Here is an 18,457-nt window from a genome sequence, read left to right as displayed (position 1 = left end):
TACAGAAATATTTCACCTGCACACAACACATTAAAGTAGATTCCACAAAACAGACAGGCCTTGATAATTAAGAAACCATTTGTTAATTTTCACTTAAAATGGGACATTCCTAAATTATACAGATACTGTTTCTCCTTTTTTTTGCAGTAAATCCCTTAACCCAAACAAAACCAAGCTCATACTATCCACCCCTAAGAAAATAACACCCCTAAACAAAGCACAGTTCACTATACATTCAAAAAGTAACACAACTATCGAAGTTGTTACCAACACAAACTATTAGGGATAATTATAGACAAACACCTTAAAATTGACCTACATACTCATCATAGCATTAGCAAAACTCACCAAAAGCTTGTAATTCTCTACAGCCATAAATGCTTCCTTAGCTCCACCACAAATCAAGCCCTTGCTTCCACTTACCTACTACCCTCTCTTGTATATGGTGCCCCTCTTTTTACTAACATCCAATCTTCTCTAAAATCTAAGCTTAAGACATGTTACAATAAAATTGCAAAGCTCGATACAAACACCAAACACTCTACTTATCACTGTACCGCTCTACACACTCTGAACTGGCTACAACTACCACAGTACCTCTCCTACTTATAATTATCAGCAGCACACAAAATAATCTTTAAACCATCAGACTGTCCTGCTCTCAGTTCAATATTTAGTTACTAGTATCCAAAAAGACCTCTCAGATCCAAGAATCAGCTCCTTCTGATAGTACAAAAAACAAAACTGCCAGCCAGCCGGCTTCTTTAGTCTTGTTCTGTAGCCAACAATTGGAATGTCCCACCATTAACTATTAGAACTACTCAAAATCTTGCCTCTTGCAAAACTTCTCTAAGACACTACCCATCTTCTATATGGCATTGTACTTGTGCCAAGTCTCCACCGTTTAAAACCTAACTGCCTTTGCATAATTACTAACTTTGCTGTTTAACATATCTACTACCAACAATGCCAGGTGAAAGCCTCACTATGCTTTGCATAATACTAACAATACTAACATTGCTGTTTAACATACCTACTACCAACAATGCCAGGTGAAAGCCTCACTGTGCTTTGCATAATAATACTAACATTGCTGTTTAACATACCTACTACCAACAAAGCCAGGTGAAAGCCTCACTGTGTTTTGCTTAATACTAACAATACTAACATTGCTATTTATCATACCTACTACCAACAATGCCAGGTGAAAGCCTCACTGTGCTTTGCTTAATACAAACAATACTAACATTGCTGTTTAACATACCTACTACTAAAAATACCAGGTGAAAGCCTCACTATGCTTTGCTTAATACCAACAATACTAAAATTGTTGTTTAACATATCTGCTACTAAAAATGCCAGGTGAAAGCCTCACTATGCTTTGCTTAATACTAACAGTACGAACATTGCTGTTTAACATATCTTATACCAACAATACCAGGTGAAATACTCACTATGCTTTGCTTAATATTAACAATATTAGCATTGCTGTTTGACATAGCTATTACTAACAATGCCAGGTGAAAGCCTCGCTATGCTTTGCATAATACTAACAGTGCTGTATAACATATAACAGGTGAAAGCCTCACTGTGCTTTGCATAATAATACTAACATTGCTGTTTAACATACCTACTACCAACAATGCCAGGTGAAAGCCTCACTGTGCTTTGCATAATAATACTAACATTGCTGTTTAACATACCTACTACCAACAATGCCAGGTGAAAGCCTCACTATGCTTTGCTTAATACTAATAATATTAACATTGCTGTTTAACTATCTACTACTAACAATGCTAGGTGAAAGCCTTACTGTGCTAATTCCTGATACATTATGCAATGTTAATCCCTTCAATGTACCTGTTTATCCAAAGTCAATTTCTGTCATTACCATTAATATAAATAACTACTAACTATATTACCTTTGTAGTATATACACTTCATATTTATTCACATTGTATGTTCATGTTATTGTGGAGCTTTTCTCCCTGGGCCTCCACTATCCTGGTAAACATGTGCAAATAAATAAATAAATAAAATGATATATTTATTTACCTGAATTTTTTTTGTTTTGCTTAATTCTAACTCTCCCTTATTATTTTTACAGGTACTTGGTGATTTTCTTTCCTCTGGTATTTCTTGTTTTGATTTGTACTTGCGGTTATAATTGATTTATTGTTGTGTTCCTCCCTGGTGTAAATATTGTATATTAAATTAAAGCACAGCCAAATCATTCCCAAAACACAATTTAAAAGCTGTCAACCTGGAAAATCTTTACATTATTTCTGCCTAGAGAAAATTTAAAATTAAGTAGCATTATTTTGTACCTTTCTGATCCATTGAAGCGTTTGTTATTTGATACGTGGTTGTGAATGCTGTGAACAAGTTTCTAAGGAAGAGAAAAAAGAAAAAAAAAATGAGTTGGCTAAGACAAACACATTTCAAAACAGGACATACAATACATGTGCAGTTAGCAAACAGTAGAACATATGAGGCTAGGCTGGTTTTAAAGGACGAAAACCACATGGGGCTCATAATGCCTGCTGCAATATGACAAGGCAGAGGAAAGCAAAAGAATTAGCCATCTGTCAAGCAGGTAATTTTAAACCAAGCTTAAGAAAACAACAGAAACAGCCAAATATGTTCCTTTCATCTTGCTAAAACAAAAGAAACACATATTTGCACAGCTGGTGTTCTACCATTGCCTGAAGACTTTATGGAGGTTTATAAATATGTAACTATGGTGGTTACAGCACAGATTTTAGGTAGAAACAGAAACATTCTTACATATAAAAAATATATTTCTGGAGTACCCTCTCGGAAGTAGCATGCTTTGTCATTGTTAGAATAAGATCCCAGTAAAAACAGCAAGCATAGGGTTATATTAAATGACAACTGAACTGCTATTACCCTAATTATAGAAGAAAATACATTTCAGCAGTGAGCTAAAAGTCTGCTCCTACAATAAAATTTTGCAGCACTAAACAAATCATAACCAAACAGTGTGCCCAAAATACAGATTTTTTAGTAAGGTTTTTGCCTAAAATGATGCAGGAAAGTGTATCTTAATGAAGTAAAATGTACAAAAGCATGTCCTAACAGAATGAAGTAAAAGGGACACCCTAAAACAGGTGTCTTGTTTCCAGATATAATGCACTTTTTATAAGGCAAGACCAGTTGTGAAGAAAGTTAAAATGCACTATTAATAATTCAATAACACACACACACACACACACACACACACACACACACACACACACACACACACACACACACACACACACACACACACACACACACACACACACACACACACACACACACACACACACACACACACACACACACACACACACACACACACTTGGTTATTCTGTTTTCCTTAATTGTTTGGGCAGCTTTTTCACCAGGCACACCGAAGACAGTGCATATGTATGATATGACAGCTGTGATATCACAACAGCATGCTGTCTGTTGTTGTATCCGGTTAGCAGTGGTTACAGAGAAAGCTCAGATGTGGCTGTGGACAGGTACGCATCCCTGAAGAATGACACCTAAGATATGCTTTACAGATAACCTAATAAGGATGGAAGGGCCAAAACAGACATGAAACTAAAAATAAAGCATCAGTTGAAAAGGAAAAAAAGGCTTTTAATCCTGTTACTAAAAGAAAAGGTGAACAAAATAAGACATTTTATGCATGGCAAACAGAAATAAGTAATGAAACGTGGGGAGAACGTAGAAACGCTATATGAATGTGTTCATTTAGTATCTATGAAGGGGGAAGAGCACAATTTTTTCACAAATTTGTAGAATTTACATAGCAAAGTCAGTCCACGGACCATAATCACCTTGCCAACGCTCACCTTCATAGAACTAAGATCTAATAAAGCTGCCTACCAATTTTCAATAAAAAGTCTTCTGTAAAATTACTATCCTCTTTTAGAAAATATTTCTGAAAAAATTCTGCAGTCTAAGCAAATTTTGACACTATTCAAATAATGTGACTTCCATAACTGTATATTTTTTACATAAAAATTCTACAAACAGACTTCAGAAGGTAAAATGAAAGTGTAAAGAGGAGGGAGATGGAGACGACACCTTGCTACATTACACTGTTGAGCCCTGCTGTCCTGCTGGAATATATTCCCAAGCACCAGCAAAGTGAAAAAAAAATTATTTTCAAGTCGTTTCCCTGCAAAGCCACAAAAATCAGGTCTGTGCTTGAGAAACGCGCTCTTCCGGACTACATATTATAAGCTCACAGATGTGTACTAGGCTAATGGCCCTGGAGCCTTTACAAGCCTAGCCCATAGAAGTTCCCTGGCACTGTGCCGCCCGACATTAGTTCCCAGTGCCTCTATCAAGTACAGTCACTGGATCCCTGGGGTGAATGTTTTATTACCCATCCACTCATCAAGATTTCTCCTGAAGAGGGACAGTGAGGTGCTCTGCTTGACATGTACGGGAAGTCTATTCCAGAGCATGGGCAGTCTCTGGATGAGGAAAGTACAGTTGTGTACCTACCATAAATGTAGATGTTCGAGTGTATTCACTGTTGCAGCCATTACACTTGGGTTATCCTGCTGGCAGGCTACCCACAGTCAGCCTGAATTCCAAAGTCCTGGTCCGGCGTCGGTTGCTGTCCTCTTCCCTGACGTCAGAGCGCCAGGGGTATAGAAGATGCAGCCGACACCATTTTCTTCAGTTTTTCTTGCCCCAGATGTCAGGTGCCCCTAAAAGGGTAGGCTAAAAATAGAAGTTATGTTCTTACCATAACGTTCCATGTTAGTTGTCTTCTTCTCGCCTTCTTCTTGCTGGATGGGTTCGGAGCCGACCTCGGCTCCGACTCGGCCACTCTAAAAGCTCGAGAGTTGGTTCCACCGGCTCGAGGCTCCCCTTATATCCCACAATGCTAGGCGAGAGTTACCTCAGATCTCGTTTGTAAGCTAACCCCAGCTTATAACAGTAACAGTATAACTGTAAAACAGAGTCCACCTCTAACAACAGGAAGAAAGAAGGGTGACCTACATCCTGAACCAAGAAATATGCAAAATAGCATATGACTAAGAAAGAGGTGGTAGAAAGAGAGGTCACGATCACAACTCCTCTAGGTCTGTCCAGGCCAGGGGGAAGGAGGGTGGGGCGCAAGAAGAAGGCGAGAAGAAGACAACTAACATGGAACGTTATGGTAAGAACATAACTTCTATATGTTAAGTTGTCTATCTCGCCTTCATTCTTGCTGGATGGGACCGCGTCCCTAGCACCTTGTCCCGGGTGGCCTAACGGAACAGACTCCTGAGAACAGTGGAACCAAAGTTAGCTCTATGCCTAGAAGCTAAATCCAACTTATAATGAGAAATAAAAGTGTGAGGAGTAGCCCAAGTAGCCGCTGCACAAATGGTGTCAATAGGCAGTCTGTCTTGGAAGGCTAAAGAAGTAGCCAAAGCTCTGGTGGAATGGGCTTTAGGTTTATTAGGCAATTTCTGTTGTCTAATTTCATATACCAGGGAAATCAAAGATGTTAGCCATCTGGATAATGATACCTTTGAAACTGAAAGTCCCTTTCTGCTTTCCGCATAGGAGACAAACAGCTGATCAGATTTTCTGAATTGTTTTGTTCTATCCAAGTAGTACCTTAATTGACGATGAACATCCAGGCAGTGTAACTTTTGTTCAGACCTATTGGAATACTCTGGAAAAAAGACAGGGAGGTCAATGCTTTGGTTTAGATTTGATGTTGAAACCACCTTAGGCAAAAAAGACGGGTTAGTTCGCAAGGACACTCTGTCCTTATGGAACAAAAGATAAGGAGGGCGACAACTGAGTGCTTGAGTTCTGAAACTCTTCTGGCTGATGTAATAGCCACCAGAAAGAGAGTTTTCCATGATAATAATTTCAAGGAACATGAAGCTGCAGGTTCGAAGGGGAAAGAATCAAAGAAGCAAGAAATAAATTTAGGTCCCAAGGAGAAGGAGGATTTCTTATAGGAGGTCTGAGAAGAAAAACTCCTTTCAAAAAGGCTTTGCAAAGTTTGTGGGACATTAAGGCAGATTCAGAAATACCCACATGAAAGTTAGAAATAGCTGCCAATTGAACCTTAAGAGTAGATGGAGATGAACCTGCATGGAAGAGTTCAGCTAAAAATACAAGGACTAGTTGGATGGAAGCGGTGAAAGGATCTATGTCCTTTCCTTGTGCCCAATATGAGTAGCGTTTCCACTTACTCAAATAAATCTTCGAGTGGAAGATTTATGGGAAGCTATCAATATATCTCTAACAGAGTGAGATAATTGAGGAAGCCTGGCTACGGTTGGAATTGGAGGAACCAAGCAGTGAGGTTCAGAGAGGGGAGGGAGCGATGAAACTGACCCGACTGGTGGATCAAAAGATCTGGAACTAGGTCCAGATTCCACAGTCGCTCCAAAAGAAATTGATGTAGAAAGGGGAACCACACTTGTCGAGGCCAGTAAGGAGCAATGAGGATCAATGAGGCCTTCTGAGCGATAGCTTTCTGTATTACTTGAGAGATCAGTGGGAAAGGAGGAAATGCATACAGAAGTCCCCGGGGCCAAACTTGGACTAGAGCGTCCCTGCTGGGTTGGCCTGGTAAAGGGAATAGAGTGAAATATTCTCTGCACTTGCTGTTTTGGGCAGTAGCAAAAAGATCGCAGCAAGACTGACCCCACTTGAGAAAGATTTCTCTCACTACAGAGTCTTTCAGAGACCACTCGTGAGGCATGAGTATAGCTCTGCTCAACTTGTCCGCAATGTGATTGGACATCCGGGGATGTGCGTTGCTATCAGAAACGCTGAGAAGAAATCGCCCATTGCCACAGTCTGAGTGCTTCTCGACACAGGGGTATGATCTGGTTCCGCCTTGTTTGTTGATGTACCACACTACAGACATATTGTCTGTCTGGATAGCAATCGTTCCCAAGGGAAGAGAGTCTTGAAGGGCTTGCAACGCTAAAAGCACTGCTCTCATCTCCAGAACATTTATGTGCAAGTGGCATTCGTTTGGTTGCCATGTGCCCTGGACTGTCCTGCCCTGATAATGCCCCCACCCGATCAGGGAGGCATCCGTTGTCAGAGTAGCAACCGGAGGAGGTGGAACAAATGGTCTTCCCGACAGGAGCTGGGGAAGACATCCACCACATGAGATGCTTTTGCACTCTTGCGTGATCATAATGGTGTGAGACATTGGAAGTTCCTGGTATGACCATTGAGTAAAAGCATCCACTGAAGGATCCGCATGTGGTATCTGGCCAATGGAAGGAGAGGTATGGCGCTGCCATGATTCCCAACACCTTTAGAACTAACCTGGCTTTGACTCTGTTGTTGTTGAGAAGAAGTGACACCAATTTGTGAATGTCTGATATCCTTTGGTTCGTTAGCCTTGCAGACATGTTTATAGTATCTAAATTTAGCCTATGTAGGTAATAGTGCGACAAGGCGACAAAACAGACTTTTCGCAATTTATTGAAATACCCAGTTTTTGACAAGCGAAAAGTATAATCTCTGGCCATCAGAAGGAGATGCTTGGTGGGAGCTGTGAGAAGCCAGTCGTCCAAATATGGAAACACCTGGAATCCTTGTCGTCTCAGGTGAGAAGCTACCACTGCCATGCATTTGGTAAACACCGGGGGCAGTGGTGAGACCAAAGGGCAGGGCCCTGAACTGAAAATGACTGGTTTCCAGCCTGAAGCGGAGGAATCTTCTGGGCGTCTGTTCATTTTATGTGATAGTACGCATCCCGAAGGTCTATAGAGCACATCCAGTTTCCTTTGCCCAAAAGGGGAAGAATGGATTGCAGCGTGACCATCGAAATCTTGTTTTCTTGACTGATTTGTTCAAGACAGTGAGATCCAAAATCGGTCTCCAGTCCCTGTTTTCTTTGGAACTAAAAAGAACCTTGAGTAGATTCGGATCCTTGTTGGTCTGCTGGCACTGACTGAATTGCTCTTTTTGCAAGCAGTTTTGAAATTTCCAAAGCTGCTATATCCCTTTGGCGGTGGAACATCTGGAAGGGATTTTTGACTGATTTGGAAAAGCGAAGAAAGGGGATAGAATAGCCTTCAGAAATGATGGACTGTACCCATTTGTCTTGAGTCAGGGATAGCCAGGCTTCTGGGTACAGTGACAATCTTCCCCGACTGCCTCGAAGATGGGCAGTCGGGCAACACCTCAGGGATGCTGAAAGGGCTTGTCAAGAAAGGCTTCCCGATTGCCCTGGTTCTGCGGACCCCCTGCCCCTAGGGCGGCGTCTACCATTGTTATTCCCACCTCTGCCTTTGGTAGGAAAGCGACTCTGTCGTCAGGCGAAGTCCCTTGAGATTGTTTACGGAACCACATCTTCCCACCCTTCTGGCCTTTGGGGTAAGGCCTAGAAGGAGTCGAAAAACGGACTCCGATGGCAGAAAGGGTCTTGCCATCAGTCTCGCACCTAGTCAGGGTTTCTTTCACTTGAGGACCAAAGAGATGATCCATCAAAAGGGGAGTTCGTGAAAGACGTCTTGAAAGGGTCCGCAAAATTGCATAGCCGCATCCAGGCGTGCCTACGTAAGGCTACACCTGTCCCTGTGGCTCTGCTCGCTCCATCGGCCGCATAAGAGAGGAGGCGCATGGAGGAGTTGGATATGGAATTAAGGGTAGCCAGCTGCGTGTTCATCTTTCTTGGAAACCCGCAGCTGTAGGATCCTTTAACATTTCACTCGCTTCCTTGATCAAGTCCCTTTGAAGGCGAGTGAAATGGCACAGGTAGTTCAGCGAACGCATGGTAAATGTCGCTGAGGAGAACATCCGCTTCCCGTACCTATCCATGGACCTAGATTCCTTGTTAGGTGGATGGACAGGCACTGAAGGATCAGCCAGTTCCTTCTTTGTGGCAGCAGCTACCACCATAGCATCCACAGAAACTCCTTTTGATAAAAATTGCTTGTCTGATGGAGCTGTGATGAACTTAGAGGGTCTCCTGGGAGTGGGGTCCACTGAATCAGGAGCCGTCCATGCCTTCTTAGCAACCACCTGCATGAGGGGTCGAAGGGGGGGGACACCCAGGAGGTGGAAGGACGAGAGCCAAGCGCCTCAAGATACACAGATTAGTCCTCCGAAGGGTTGAGGGCTGGCCAATTTCCCTCTGTTTCAGGATCTCCAGAATGTCTGCAAATGAGACATCTTCAGAAGGGGAGCGGGGAACCCTCAGAATCATCCAGATCTGTGTCTGGCGTGATAGACTCAGGTGAGTCAATGTGTTTCCTCTTGCACTTCCTCTTCCGAGGGCTCTTCTGCCAAATCAGGAGAGGCCTCGGAAGAGGATGAAATCCCACAGGGGCTCCTGAGGAGCTGGCTCTCTGCGGTCCGGGATGAGGGAGTGAGTCGACTTACCCTGAGGCAGCATAGAGGGAGGGGCGGACGGAGCCGACTGTGGAGTAGAGCCAGGCTCTAACACACTCCGCATGACCTCGAATGCACCCCTGTCAGGCAGAGCCAGAGGTCCCGCTCCGAGGAACTAAGAACCCCCCTCGGCACCGACAGTGATGGCTCCGAGGCCGATGTCGGAGCCGAACTCACCAGCGCCGAAGCCCCGAGAGGGGGGTCGGACAAGGGTCTGATGCCACTCACCCCTCGGGCCGGCGAGGGAAGTCCGGCGCCGAGATTCTTCCAAAGAAGAAAGCGGAGCCGGAGCCGAAGACAATTGTCTCGGCTCCGAAGTAATCACAGTCTCGATTCTGACGCGACCCGGCTCCGAACTCAAAAGAGTCGAAGGAGGAAAAAGTTGATGGACCGGGGCAGGCACCGACTGATGAGTCGGGCTCTGAAGCATCTGGGCTAGTGCCTCGGACTTAAGTAGTCGACTCACTACCCTCTGAAGGTCATGATCGGACAGCCTCGATGACCTAGAGGAATGAGACCTTTGGCTCCGTTCAGACAGCAGGGGAGATCCTGGAGCCGAATGAACGGAGCCAAGAGATGGTGACCTAGACCTCTTTCTAGTTGTCGGCTCCGAAGGTCTGGTCGGAGCCGACACGGGTACCTCAATAACCTCGGCTCCGGCCGGAGCCGAGGAGCCACAGAAACTGTGGATTGAGACTTATCGGCTCCAGCCGGAGCCGATAAAGGCAAAGGTTGAGCAACCTGAGGTCTCGGCTCAGAAGCCGGAGCCGAAGACCTCGATGCCTTAGAGGGCTTCCCTGTTGAAACTGACAGGGAATCCTCTGGCTTCAGTAAGCCTCTAAGAATTAATTTGTTTTTTCTTTCCTGCAGGACCCTGGGGCTGAAGCCATGGCACACAGCACAGGAGTCCTGCAGGTGCAAAGGCCCCAGACAATAGACACAAGAAGTGTGAGCGTCTGTCAGAGACATTTTCTGACAGCACGCATCACACTTCTTGAATCCGGAGACCTTTGCTTCTTTAGACATTTCCCTGACTGACAGGTGTACACAAACACACACCCAAACACACAAGTTATACCCTGTCAGGAAAAAATAATAATTTTAGTAGTAATACTAGAATTTAAAGTACACTAAAATTAAAGTAAACTACAAGAAACACAAACACTCCACTAGGGAAGGGAAGGCCTAAGGGCCCAAAGGAAGAACCAAAGGTTCTTTGGTAAAGAAACGGAAAAATTTAGGGTCGGGGATAAAGTTTTGTAATCTACACTAACTAAGAAAGAAATTTAACTTAAAAGGGTAACTTTTACAAGAAAAATTAACACTCACCAGGAACCGGTAGAAGCAACCAACCTCGAAGCTGTAGCGGCAAACGAGATCTGAGGTAACTCTCGCCTAGCATTGTGGGATATAAGGGGAGCCTCGAGCTGGTGGAACCAACTCTCGAGCTTTTAGAGTGGCCGAGTCGGAGCCGAGGTCGGCTCCGAACCCATCCAGCAAGAATGAAGGCGAGATAGACAACTTAACATTTCTGCTTATAAAAAAGCATGCACTAACATAAACAATACCTTCATCTACAAGCAAATACACCACATAGGTTGTATAGAATAGAGAAGTACAGATAAGTCCCAGCAATGAAAGGGGGATGGTGGGAGGGTAACCTGGACTGCAACAGTGAATACGCTCGAACATCTACATTTATGGTAGGTACACAACTGTACTATGTTCATCGTGTTTCACTGTTGCAGTCATTACACTTGGGTTGAATCCCAAAGCTGAAGTTGGGTGGCAGGGCCTAAATAGAATTAGGAGTGGCTATGAGGCCCTGCAGAACTGCAATGGCAAAGCCTGCTCTGGATTTAGAGTAAAAAGGTAAGTGGTAGTGCTTTGTAAAAGTGTGCACTGAAGTTCAAGTTGCAGCCTGCAAAATATCCTTGGTTGGTACTCCTTTGAGGAAGGCTGCTGAAGTGGCTGCAGCTCCGGTTGAATGTTCATAGGTTCATAGGTTCATACTAGGCTATCTGCCCTAGGGCATTTATAAGCCTAGCCAGAGTGTGTGTGGCTTTCACCACCCCTTAGGATGAGAATACTATACCCATTAGTTTGCTGTGCCTCTGTCCAGCAGTGACACAGAGATGATTCCCGAGGTAAACCTACGATCTCCCATCCACTTGTCATGATTTCTCTTGAACAGAGTCAGTGAGGGGCTCTGCCTCACATGGACTGGGATTCTGTTCCATAGTGTAGGGAGTCTCTGGGTGATGAATCTGTCCCTCCAGTACGTCCTATTTATATCCGTGTTGAGGTTTAAGTCTCTTGCTCTCCTGGCTCTGGTGGATTTGGATTTTTTGAGGTGGAGCATGTCCTTTAATTCCGGGTTGGACATGGCCTTGTATGTCAGGCACAGATCACCTCTGAGCAGATGGTATGCGACTGAATAGAGCTGGAGTTTCTTCAGTCGGGCAGCGTATGACATATGTTTGAGCCCCTTTATCCTTTTGGTGAGGAACTTTTGGGGTCTTTCCAACTGCTGCAGGTGTCGGGTAAGGTACATTCCGAATGGGGCGTTGTACTCAATCATTGGTCTGATAAGTGAAGAGTACAGGGGTTCAATGACCTCTCCTGATCTGGATGTGAATCCCTTCATGATCAGGTGGGCAATGTAGAAGGTCTTCCTAACCACTTTGGCAATGTGAGTGTCAAAAGAGAGGTTACTGTCAACTTGGGTCCCCAGGTCCCCGATAACTTCTTCCGTGTTTAATGGATTACCACCTATGTGGTAATTAGGGGTTACCTTGTTTTTCCCAAAGGGTATGACTATACATTTTATGGCATTTAGCTTAAGGCCATGGCTCTGGCACCAGTTATCCATTTCTATGAGACCTCTCTGGAGGATGTCTGTGTCTGATGGGAGTGTCAATTATGGTGCCCAGTTTGCAGTCATCTGCAAATTTTGTCAGCCACAATCCCCCTATGTTTGCCTGCACTTCTGAAAAATAATTGCCGAACAAGAGGGGGCCCAGGACTGAGCCCTGTGGGACACCGCTCGTGACCGGCTTAGAGTCCGACATGGCACCAGCAACTCTAACCCTGTGGGTTCTGTCCTTGAGCCAGTTTGCAACCCATCTTGTGACATATGGGTTTACATCTAAGCTGGTGAGCTTTTCTATGATGCCCGAGTGGGGTATTGTGTCGAACGCTTTTGCTAGGTCAAGGTAGGCTGTGTGAACTGCCTTACCCTCATCAATGGCCTGTGTGACTGTTTCGAAAAAGTTGACCAAGTTCAAGAGGCAGGATCTGCCCTTGACAAAGCCAAATTGGGTAGGATCCAGTGTCTGTAGGTCCCCAATGTCTTTATTTATGAGTTCCATTATGATCCTCTCCATAGCCTTGCAGACAAGGCTCGTCAAGCTTATGGGGCGGTAATTTCCAGGGTCCGTAGAAGCACCGCCTTTGTGGAGTGGGACCACAGTTGCCGTACGCCATTCTTTGGGTACGTATCCTGTAGTAAGGCTAAGATTAAACAGCAGCCTTATGTGTGGGTTTAGTTCCTCATTGAGTTCGTGTAGCACACAGCCGGGGACACCGTCCTGTCCCATTGATGCTGTGTTTTTTGCTTTAGAGAGAGCAGCTCTCTCCTGGGCATCTGAGATGTTTGGGAGGCTAGACTCTGGTGGGATAGATATTTCTCCTTTTGGGGGGGAGGGAGGGGAGAAATTTGCACTGAACCTGTCTGCCTGTATGTTGGCAATGTCTGTGGGTTCAGTGATTTTTGTATCATTTTGGACTAATTCTGAGCATATCTGGGAGTTTCCACCCAGGTTTCTAACATAGCTAAAGAAGGCCTTATGATTGTCTTTTGTGTCTTTAGCGATTTTTCTCTCAATGTTGGCCTTGGATGATTTTATGAGTGATCGTAGTTTTTTGCTAGTATTGATCAGAGATGCCTTCCCTTTTAGGGATTTTGCTCTGTCATGTAGTAGCTTTCTCCTCTTGTTGTAGAGTTTGTTTATGGCTGGGGTCCACCAGACCGGGTGCCTGCCTTTGGTGGAAAGGGTCTTGACTTTATTAGGGATTGCTTGATCCATACATTCCTGGAGGTGCTCGTAGAAGGCATTTGTAAGGGTTTCAGCGGCGTGGGTTGTGGTTTCCACTGGCTCGGGGGCCTTGAAGGATACCACTCCAGTCTTAAGAAGTGTGAAGTTTGCTTTTGAGAAGTTCTTCACTGTGGTCTTTTTTGCTGGGGTTGGGGGCGGGATGTGGATCTCCAGTGAGATTAATTTATGGTCTGATCTCACCAATGAGGGATATACTTCCGGTGTGGAGCATTTTGTCCCCATGTTTGTGATGATCAGGTCTAGTATATTTTCTCCTCTTGTGGGAATGGTGACTAGTTGTTCCATAGCATTTGAGTTTATGAACTCCAGGAACCTTTGGGCTAGGGTGTTGGGGCTTGAGGAATGTTCCCAGTCTATGTTTGGGTAGTTGAAGTCACCCAATATGATGGTGTTTGGAGAGACATTCATACTCTCCAGTGTCTTCAGGAAGGCTGTGTGGGTTTCCTGAGTTTGAGAGGGTGGTCTGTAGCATGCTACAAACTGTAGGGCAGTTTTACCTATGGTTAATTGCACCTGGATGGTCTCCGATGCTTCGTGCGTTGCCACTAACCTGGAGGTGTGGGTATCCTTTATGAATATGGATACTCCCCCTCCTTTTGTGGTTCGGTCTGGATTTTGGGGCCGGAACGCATGATATGAGGTATAACCTGATAGTGCTGGGGTGCTCTCAGGAGCCTTGAACCAGGTTTCAGTCACAGCACAGACATCGATGTTCTCCATACTGAGGAGGGCTTCGAGGGCGTGCATCTTGAGGTTTAGACTTCTGGTATTGAGCAGTATTACCCTTAGTTTTTTTCCATTTTTCTTTTCTAGGGTGGTAGGTTTATCATTTGAGCCTTGCCTAACAAAGGCACTATGGGGGTGGCAAGAGCCTTTGCCAATATCCGGAAGCCCAGGGGTGACAGGTGCAAGCCGTCCCTTGCGAAGCAGCGTGGCTTGTCAAGCATGTCATCCCAGGCAGACAGACATTGGATCCCCTTAGAATGACACCAGTAATTAAGCCAATTATTAAAGCTGATCATTTTGTCTCTGTATTGTGGCATCATTCTTGGTGAGGGAAGGATACTGCTCAGGGTCAGGGTCATACCGGCCTGGGCTACATAATCTGAGAGCTCCTCTATGTCTCTTTTCATGTAGTCCAGGGAGGTACATCTCAGATCGTTCACACCGGCATGGACAATGACTGAGTTATACTTGTACTTGCTGTGGAGTGACCTGAGTGCTTGTGTTATGTGGCGGATTCTAGCGCCTGACAGGCAGCTTACTGTGATCTTTTCCTTGTTCAGTTTGGTGAGTGGGACATCAGTGTGTCTGACTATGGAGTCACCTATAACAAGTGTGTCTGGCATTGTGTTTGGCCTTAAGGGCTGTGACTGTTTAGCACACTGACTTTGAGAACTATGTGTTGCATGTCTTATGTCTTGAGGTGGCAGTTGCTTGGGTGTCTGCTTTGGAGGCCTCTGTAGTTTTGGTAGATTTTTGATCAGTGCCTCCGAGTATGTCTTTGTGTGTTTATGTGTTTGTTTTGCAGTTGTGATAGTTCTATGTGAAACTGGGTTTGTGGTGTGCGTGGTTTCCTTCTCCTCCTGTCTGGTCTTGCCAGTCCTGAGTTGAGAGAGCTCAGCCTCCAGTTTGGCTATATAGTTGCATCTCTCACATGTATTTGTGTTTTGTGGGAGAAGGAGTGGGTTGTCTGTGTACATGAGGCAATTGTAACATTGCCTCAAGATGCCTCAAGATGTGGCCTAATGCCCTTAGGCACTGATTTGCCATGCTGTGAATAGCAGAAACAAATGCAGTGGCCTATCCATTTTGAAATAGTCTGCTTTTAAATAGCTTTTCCTTGCGATCCTGCAGCATATGCCACTAAGAGCTGCTCAGTCTTTCTGAAAGCTTTAGTTTTGTCCAAGTAGAAGCGTAGCTGTCCGTGTATGTCCAAAGAATGCAGAAGTCTCTCCCCTTTATTCTGTGGATTTGGATAAAAGGTAGGCAAATGAATGGTTTGGTTAAGAGCCACACTGGACACTACTTTAGGCATAAATGTTGGGTTTGTCTGCAGAGAAACCCTGTCCGGATGGAAAATAATAAAAGGTTCCACAGCCATTAATGCCTGTAACTCTGAGACTCTTCTTGCTGAAGTTATTGCTAGGAGCAGAGCTGTTTTCCATGATAAGAATTTTATCTCAGCTGTATTGGCTGGCTCAAAAGGAGGCAGTGTGAGCTTTTCCAAGACAAAATTGAGGTCCCATGCAGGTATTGGTGCTCTCCTTGGAGGTCTTATGTTTTTGGCCCCTCTGAGGTACTGCCTTAGCAGTGGATGTGAAAAAATTGGTGGATCCGTACTGTAATAAGCTGAAATGGCAGAGGCATGGATCTTAATTGATGAGGATAGGCCTTTGTCCAGCATCTCAGTAAGGTATTGTAAAATCTGAGGAATATTTGGAACAAGCATGTCAATTCCTTGTGCCTGGTTCCAAGCACAGAATCTCTTCCATTTTTCTGCATAAGAGTTTCTGGTGCTGGGCCTCCTGGCCTCCAAAATAACATCCATAACTGCTTTAGAGAGAGGTGTGTTCTGAGTGGTTATATTATCTGCCATGCAGCCAGATTTAGGGTTCTGAGTTGGCTGTGCAGGATGGATCTGATTGTTTTGTTGGGTCAGTAAATGAGGAATTTTAGGTAATATCCAGGCTGGGCCTTGAGACAAACTCTTTAGGATTAGATACCAGTGCTGGCGTGGCCAGTCTGGGGCAATCAGAACCATTTTTGGCTTCGCTTGTCTGACGTTTAGGAGTACCTTAGGGAGGAGAGACAGTGGAGGAAAAGTATATACTGTAAGGGTTTTCCAGCTGAATGATAGGGCATCCACTTTCCATACTTGTTTGTGATAAGTCCTTGTGCGAAATCTCTGTAGTTGGCAGTTGTGAGGGGAGGCAAATAGATCTATGTTTGGGCATCCCCATTTCCTTGTTATCATGCTATAGATTTGTGGATCTAGTTTCCACTCGTGGGGGTCCATGAGGTTTCTGCTTAGTTCGTCTGCCAGAGTCTTTGTTTTTCCTGGCAAGGAATTGTGCTTGCAGATGTACTTGATAAGTCACTACTGTGTTACACAAAGTCGTGGCTTGTCTGCAGAGGGGGTAGGGAAGTGTGCCTCCTTGCTTATTTATGTACCACATGACTGTAGTATTGTCCGTCTTTATCAGCAGTTGTCCTGGATGAAGTAGGTCCTGGAAGGCTGTCAGGGCATTCTGTACAGCTAGCATCTCTTTTTGATTGATATGAAGATGCATTTGGCTTGCGGGCCATGTGCCCTGAATACATTTTCCTGCCATGTGGGCCCCCCCAGGCATAATCTGATGCATCTGTTGTTAGTGTCTGCCTGGCTGTGGGTAAAGTGAATGGCTGAATGGCTGTCCCTTGTTGTGGTGACAGGCCTGTGCCCACCATCGAAACTCCTGTTGCAGGCAGGGAATGAGGGTAATTAATGTTTCCAGGCTGTGGCAATGTTGAGTCCAAACACTTTTTAGATACCATTGTAGCTTCTTCATATGCAGTCTTGCATATGGAATTAGCAGAATGCAGGATGCCACGAAGCCCAAAGCCTGCAGAATTTTTCTTGCAGATAACTGGGTCTTTGTTGCCATCTTTTCGAAGTAAGAAGTAAGCTGCCTTTGTTTGTCTGGCATGAGATAAGCCATCTGGGCAGTTGTATTTAAGCTTGCACCCAGGAATATTATCTCTTGAGAGGGTACCAGTTTTGATTTCTTTTCGTTTGCTGTGTACCCTAGGCAGATTAGTAGTCTTTTTACAAACACCAGATGCTTCAGTAGAATGTCCTTGTTCTCTGCTTGAATAAGGCAGTCGTCCAAGTAGGGATATATTTGGATTCCTTTTTGTCTGCAAAATGCGATTACTGGTGCCAGGCATTTTGTGAAGACCCTGGGCGCAATAGATAAGCCAAAGGGCAGTGCAGAGAATTGGTAGTGCATTGAGGCAGCTATGAATCTGAGGTATCTTCTGCAAGATTGTCTGATTGGGACATGCAGGTATGCCTCTTTGAGGTCCAAAGTTACAAGCCAAGCCTTCTTGCCCAGCATGGGCAGAAGCTGCTGCAGAGTCAACATTTTGAATTTTGAAACGTCCAGAAAAGTGTTTAGAATAGACAGGTCCAGTATTGATCTCCAGGCTTTGTCCTTTCTGGGTACCAAGAAAAGTCTTGAGTAAAATCCTTGTCCCTGCTCTTGCTGTGATACTCGCTGAATAGCCCTCATGTCCATGAGAGATGAAACCTGCTTTTGTGCCTCTGCCCATTGATTGTGTGGCAGGTCTGATATACCTTTTGTCTTTGGAAGGGTGTGAAAGTGGAGCCTGTAGCCCTGAGACACTATATTCAAGACCCATTTGTCCTGGGTGATCAGATGCCAATTTTGTGAAAAAAGTGCTATTGGAGGGAGAGACTTAGCCTGTTTGGCAGCCTTAGCACGTGTGTAGGCCTTAATGGACATAGACACTGGAGGCCTGGCAGCCCCACGTGCTGGAGTAGTCTTATCCACTGAAATGGTGTCAGAAATATCCTAGGCTACGGTCTCAGAGGGGAGAACAGGAACCGGCACCGAGCTGGCCTCCGGTATCGAAGTAACCGGTGGAGCGGCGTCGTCGGTCTGTAGCGGTTGCGAAACCGGCTCAGAAGAGACCGAGACACTCGCGGTAGGCCTAAGCGTGGTGTCGGCCGAGACCGTGGACCGCGGGTGTCGGTCCTTATCCTTCTGTTTTTTAGGTAAATGTGCTGTCGGAAGCTCCGACGGCATGATATAACAGAAATCTTCCCCAAAATAATCCTGTGCAAACTCTAACCGACTCCTAAGAGTGCGTTTATTGAAAGAGGCACAAGCTGCACAGGCCGAGATGTTGTGTTCTGGGCCTAGGCAGGGTAAGCAGTA

General features: G+C 44.9%; 1 protein-coding gene across 1 annotated transcript in view; it reads right to left on the bottom strand.

Moving 5' to 3' along the window:
- CCHR16.PART0H14orf93 (chromosome chr16.part0 C14orf93 homolog) overlaps positions 1-18,457 on the bottom strand; it is a 670,150-nt gene that overhangs the window by 304,554 nt on the left and 347,139 nt on the right. Inside the window, exon 4 of the mRNA XM_044058553.1 lies at positions 2,328-2,389. Within this exon, the coding sequence (XP_043914488.1) occupies positions 2,328-2,389 (62 nt within the window). The remainder of the gene's footprint in view (positions 1-2,327; positions 2,390-18,457) is intronic.

The sequence above is a fragment of the Protopterus annectens genome, chromosome 16.part0 (assembly GCF_019279795.1).
Source record: "Protopterus annectens isolate FY-2018-M chromosome 16.part0, PAN1.0, whole genome shotgun sequence".
In the NCBI taxonomy this organism is placed as follows: domain Eukaryota; kingdom Metazoa; phylum Chordata; order Ceratodontiformes; family Protopteridae; genus Protopterus; species Protopterus annectens.
This window is presented reverse-complemented; position numbering and strand designations above follow the sequence as displayed.